This window comes from Larus michahellis, chromosome 3 (assembly GCF_964199755.1).
Source record: "Larus michahellis chromosome 3, bLarMic1.1, whole genome shotgun sequence".
NCBI classification, from domain to species: domain Eukaryota; kingdom Metazoa; phylum Chordata; class Aves; order Charadriiformes; family Laridae; genus Larus; species Larus michahellis.
This window is the reverse complement of record NC_133898.1, coordinates 121351277-121357161: the sequence shown is the minus strand read 5'-3', so window position 1 is coordinate 121357161 and position 5885 is coordinate 121351277. Positions and strand designations below refer to the sequence as shown.

The 5885-nt window shown below is 62.9% G+C and overlaps 1 protein-coding gene across 1 annotated transcript; it reads right to left on the bottom strand.

Moving 5' to 3' along the window:
• Positions 1-1025: 1025 nt before the first annotated feature.
• Positions 1026-5244, bottom strand: GDF7 (growth differentiation factor 7). The gene is made up of 2 exons (XM_074578370.1): positions 4914-5244; positions 1026-1948 (listed from the first exon to the last, which is right to left on the bottom strand). Exons 1-2 carry the CDS (start codon positions 5242-5244, stop codon positions 1026-1028), a joined length of 1254 nt encoding a protein of 417 aa, XP_074434471.1.
• Positions 5245-5885: the final 641 nt, after the last annotated feature.

Genomic DNA, 5885 nt, shown 5'->3' with positions numbered 1-5885 from the left:
GGGCACCCACTGGCCAGTGGCTCCTGCAGGACATCGGCAAAGGGTGGCAGAGCCCACGCCAGCGCTTCAGACCACACAGAGCCAGGGCATCCCCAGCTAACACCTCGCAGGGGCCGTCCCCATCTCCATCGCGAGCACGAGCTCTACTTCAGACCCGACTCTTGCTTTAGCCTCCACTTACAGGGACCATCTTTCCCGTCCCCAACGGCACCCACCGATCTCTGCACCACAAACAGGCCTGGACCAAACGGTTTCAACCTCCCATGGCCATGGGTTCTCCACTCCCCGCAATTCCGGGGGATCCCTCGTTTTCCCCCCACAAACCCAGGACAGAGATTTGAAGGCAACCAGAGAAACTCCTTGAACATAAAGAAAAGAGCATTCCCACCTCCCCTTCACCCCACCTGACAGCTGGAGGGTGATGCTGGCCCGACCCCTCCGTGCTGCAGCCACCGCTCTGTCCCCCACCACGTCACCCCCCCGACACCGAGACAATTTTGGCCAGACATTTTCCAAAACCTTTGGGAAAGAAGGTGTCAGCTCAGCTTGGGCAAACCAAGCGATCAGGCAGAGCTCGGAGGATTAGCAGGCATCCCCCAGGGACTCTGCCGGGCTGTGTGGCCCCCCTCCCCGGGACCGGGGGGACAGGCAAGGCACGGAGATGGGGGCAGCTCCGAGCGGGGATCCCGGCCTCCCACCACAGCGCGTCACCCCCCGCTGAGCCCCGGGAAACCCAGCGTGGGTGGTGGGGGTCCTTCTTTCTTTGAGAGGTCCCGGGGGGACAATTTACAGCCTTGCTGTCTGAGGGGGGGGCATCCCCCATCCCTCCTGGGCTCACGGCCAAGGCGTCCCTGGGAAGGCAGGGGACACCTGCTCGGAGCTTGGCTTTTGGAAAGGCACACACCAAAATGTGTATGTGGTGTATATATATATATTTTATATATATATATTTATATTTCTATATATAAAATGGGGCAGGGCTGCTGGGCGGTGTGGGGCGGGGAGGGGGAGAGCTGCAGAAATTGCTACCTGCAGCCACACGTCTCCACGACCATGTCCTCGTACTGTTTGTAAACCACATTGTTCCCGGAGTCTATGTAGAGGATGCTGATGGGGCTGAGCTTGGAGGGCACGCAGCAGCTCGGGGGGGTGGACTCCGGGTCCATGGAGTTCATCAGGGTCTGGATGATGGCGTGGTTGGTGGGCTCCAGGTGGGAGCGTAGGGGGAAGTCACAGACACCCTCGCAGTGATACGCCTCGTAATCCAGGGGGGCGATTATCCAGTCGTCCCAGCCCAGCTCCTTGAAGTTCACGTGCAGGGGCTTCCTGCTGCAGCGGGTCTTCGCCTTCTTCCCGTGGCCTCTGCCCCCAGATCGGGCGGCGATGGTGGTCCGTCTCCTCCTCCGCTTGGGGTACGCCTCCTGGCCGGGATCGGGGGGCTCCAGGAAGGGGGGACTGCCCAGGGCCTTGATCTTATCCCGGATCTCCTTGAAGAGGTTCTCCTTCCTCTGGGTGCGGGAGAAGGCCACCAGCAGGGCTCGCTCGTGGGGCTGTGGCCGGGGCTTGCTGAACCCCATCTGCCGGGGGGGCAGGAGCCGCCCCGACTGCTCCGAGACGATCCTCAGCAGGAAGCACAGCAGCTTGCCCGAGAGAGATCTCTCCCTCCGATCCCGCAGGGCTTCCCAGACATCAAACACCTCCCATCTGGAGGAGCCCGCGTCCAAAATGTCCGCAGCCCTGGAGTCCAGCAGCCGGGGCTCCTCGCCGTCCCGGCCTGGGCAGGTGGAGAGGAGAAGGTGGTGGAAGGTGCCTTCGGGGGACAGGGCCAAGCTCCGGTTTTCAGGGAGGGCGCGCAGGATCCGCAGCTCCGCTCCCGTCACCTCCTCCGCCTCGGGCAGGCTGGAGATGTCGAAGAGGTATCGCTGCTCGGGGGCGGACGGGGAGGCATCTGGAAGAGATAAAACAACAAAAAAAAAAGAAAAAAAATTTTAAAAGGACAAAAAAAAGTACGAAAACTCAGCAAGCTGAAGCCAAGCTCTCGTTACGGAGGCACAAGGGACACAGAGCTAACGGGGGAGATCATCCCCTTGCAGCAAGGCTCGCTGACCATCCCAGCGGGGACACAGCCTGTGCCCTGCGCCCGGGACCGTCACCCTGGCTGGAGGCACCGAAAAAAAAACGGGGAGGAGAAGGCGGAGAGGGAGGGAGGAATCAATTCAAACAAGTGGCTTCTCATCAGCACTCTTCCCCGCGTCCCGAGGTGGCTTCGCCTCCTCCCCCTGGGTGTTTCAGTGCCGCCAGCTGCATCACTATCCTGTTTTGGCACCGAAGCCCCATCTGAACCTGCGCGGCTCAGTCCCATCCCCAATCAGCAGGTTGTCACCGATTTCTTCTGCCCTACGTGTCACACACCCACCCGCTGCTCCAGCCCCAGCCATGCCAAGTAAAATGCTGTGAAAAATCTCATTTTCCCTCGCAAGCAGGCACAGGCACTCACGTCAGGGACGCAGCCGCTGTGCCTCGGGGTGTCTGATAGAGGCACTCCCAGAAGCTGAAAGTGAGCCCAGTTGCAATTTGTCACTATTTTTGGTGGATCCAAAGGCCAAACACAGACTTGCGCAGTTTCTGGCCCTGATTAAATACTCAATGAGAATTAAAAAACAAACCAAACAAACAAAAAAACCCAACACCAACAAAAGAAAAAAACAACCAATGGAGGTGGGGTTGGGGAGAAGAGATGAATGAGTTCTGGGAGGGTCATTTTTTTCTTTTCTGGGCACGCTGCAAACATCGCTGCTGTGCCTGAGCCCCCCGACCCGCTGCCGGCAGAGCCCTGCCCGACACCCCCACAGGCAGCCCCCTCCCGTGGGCAGCGCCGCCGGCTGCAGCCTGCAACCTCCGGGGGGGGAAGATTTGTCTCCCCGTCATTTGCTGCTATTATTATTTTTTATATATTTTTTTTTTTTAAAGCAGATCTAAAATTCCTATGAGGAGCAGACAAGGAGATCCCTTTGAAGGGTTCATCTGGTTTCGTTTTGCTCCGAAACCACCCAGGACCTGTGCGTGGTTTTCCCCCCTGCTCTCCCAAGCCGGGCAGTGCCCACTCTCCCACCGGAGCATCTCCCCCCGCCCCGGTCCCACCGAGCTGCCTCTCCGTTTCCCCACCAGTTTTCAGCAAAAAAATCTCCCCGCAAAGGCTGCCGGCAGGATACGGCCCCCGATGGGTTTGGGGATGGATGGGTTTTGGGGGGGGGGGGAGGGCTTCGCACCACCAGCCGCCACTTTCCCACCCCGGAGCAGCCGGTGTCACGCATGGGGGCTGCTTTTCAGTTTTTCTTTTCACTTTATTCCATCGTGATTTTATTATTTTTTTTATCTCTCCAGCCGAGCGAACTTCCCCGGCAGGGCGTAATGTCTATATAGACGCACACACACACACATATATATATATATATATAAAAAACTACATCGTTAAGTGCGTGTATGTGTTGATTTGATTATCATCATTAGATCCGCGGGTATGAAGGGGGCAGAAAAGGGGGGAGAGGGAGAAGGGCACCGCGATACCGAGCTCAGCCCGGGGCTCCGGAGTCCGGGGCTGAACCTCCCCCCACGGGGCACCGCGATGGGCCGGGACGGGGAGGGAGCGCGGCCGCGCTCCCTCCCCGTCCCGGCCCATCGCGGTGCCCCGTGGTGTTTTTCGGGCTGAAAAGGCTCCGGCGAGGTTTCTCCCTCCCGGTCCCGGGGATGCTGAGCGGAGAAGCCGCCCCCAAACTGCGCCGCACGCCCCGCTCCCCGCTGCCGGGCAGCGCATCAGGTGGCGGGGATGGGGGCGGAGGGGTGTCCCCTGCCCGCCCTGTCCCGGCTGGGCTGCACCCCGCAGCCTGTCCCAAACCGCATCCCCAGCCCCGAAAGGCATCCTCGACCCCGATTGCATGTGCAACCCCATCGCCATCCCCGACCCCACGCTCAGGCACAGCCCCGTAATTATCTCCATCGGAAACCCTTTTCCTCACCTCCAAGGCACAACCCTGTTGCTATTCCCCTTGCTACCTCACCCCATGCCCACGCACAGCCCCGTCCCCGACCCCTCTCCTCATCCCCGGTCCCATGCTCAAACTCATGCGCAGCTCCATCCCCGTTAAACAACTGTTGCACGGCCCCTACCCCGTTAAGCTGCATCCGCATCCCCATGCGCTACCCCGTCCCACGCAGCCACCCCGTGCTCAGACCAATGTGCAACTCCATTCCCCAAACAACGCACAAGCCCCAGCCCCATGCGCAACCACGCACAACCCCATCCCCAACCCCATCCCAGGCACAAACCCGTGCTCAGACAAATGTGCAAGCTCCATCCCCGCGTACAACCACATCCCTGCACTCTCGATGCAATGCACAGCCCTGTTCTCCATGCCCAAACCCATGCAGAAGCCCCATCCCCAGACCCATGCAGAAGCCCCATCCCCAAACCCCATGCAGAAACCCCATCCCCAAACCCAAACTCATGCGGAAGCCCCATCCCCAAGACCAAACCCATGCAGAAACTTTACCCCCAAGCCCAAATCCATGCAGAAGACTCACCTCCATGCCCAAAACCATGCAGAAGCCTCGTTCCCAAACCCAAGCCCATGCAAAAGCCCCATCCTCGAGCCCAACACCATGCAAAAGCCCCATCCTCGAGACCAAAACCATACAAAAACCCCATGCCCGAGCCTGAACCCATGCAGAAGCCCCATCCCCAAACCCATGCCGAAGCCTCATCTCCATCCCCAAACCCACGCCCAAGCCCCATCCTCAAGCCCAAACCCATCCCCATCCCTCCCCGCCCGACGGCGGGGTCCCGGCGGAGCGGCCCGTCCCGGCTCCCCTGTCCCACCGCGGGCGTTGCGCTGCGCCGTGCGCCCGGCACTCACCGCTGCGCGCCCGCTCCGCGAAGCCCGTCACCGTGTCGGCGCGGCGGCCGGGGGCGCGGCGGGCGGCCAGGCGCTGGTAGAGGGCCACCATGTAGTGGTGCGGCACCACGGTGCCGTTGCGGAGAGCCCCGTCCCTCCGCGGCGGGGAGGAGAAGGGGGAGGCGGAGGAGGAGGAGGAGGAGGCGGAGGAGGAGGAAGGCGCGGCTGCCGAGGGTCGCTGGGGAGCGGCCGCCGGCGGGCCGCGCACGGCGGCGGCCTCCAGCCCGCGGCGGAGGCGGCAGGCGCCCAGCAGGCAGAGGCAGAGGGCGGCGGCGGCGGCGCGGAGGCGCATGGCGGCGGCCCCGGTGCTCGGCGCTGTGCTGCTGCCGCCGCCGCTCCCCGCCCGCTTTTGAACATCGTCTTCGCCCGCCGCCGCCGCCGCCGTCGTCGCCGCCGCCGCCGCCGCCGCCCGCCGCCGCCGGGGCGCCCCCTGCCGGCCGCCCGCCACACCCCGCCACAAGCACCGCCCGCCACCCGCACCCCGCCCCGCCTCCCCCCCGCAGGTGAGACACCCCCCCCCGCAATACCCCCCACCCCCGCTTTGCGGGGGGGACACCCCGGCCCCATAGTGGAGGGAGGAAGCGCCACCCCACGGTTTGGACGGGACCCCCCGCCCCATATTGGAAGGGGACGCCCCGCCGGCATTTAGGAGGGGGGAAGACGACCCCCCGCCCCCGGTGTTGGGGGCCCCCCCGCGGGCACAGGGGCGGGGGGAGCGCGGAGCGACCCGCTGTCGGGCGGCCCCGGGGGGTGCCGGGCTCCGCGCTGCTCCGCGGGGCTCCGCGCCTCCACCAGCCCCGGTAATTCCTGCCCGGGAGACCGACATCGCAGCAAAACAAAGCCCGGCCGCGCTGCGGGGTGATGTTTTCCCTTGCACGGAGGGTTTCCTTGGTAAAATTCAGATGTTTCCTTGGGTCTCGATTAAAATAACAA

Bases quoted from the DNA above. Each gene is read 5' to 3' on its own strand.
- GDF7 (XM_074578370.1), bottom strand. From the start codon at position 5,244: ATGCGCCTCCGCGCCGCCGCCGCCGCCCTCTGCCTCTGCCTGCTGGGC. The intron at 1,949-4,913 runs GTGAGTGCCGGG...TATCTCTTCCAG, and splicing joins CGCGGAGCGGGCGCGCAGCG to ATGCCTCCCCGTCCGCCCCC.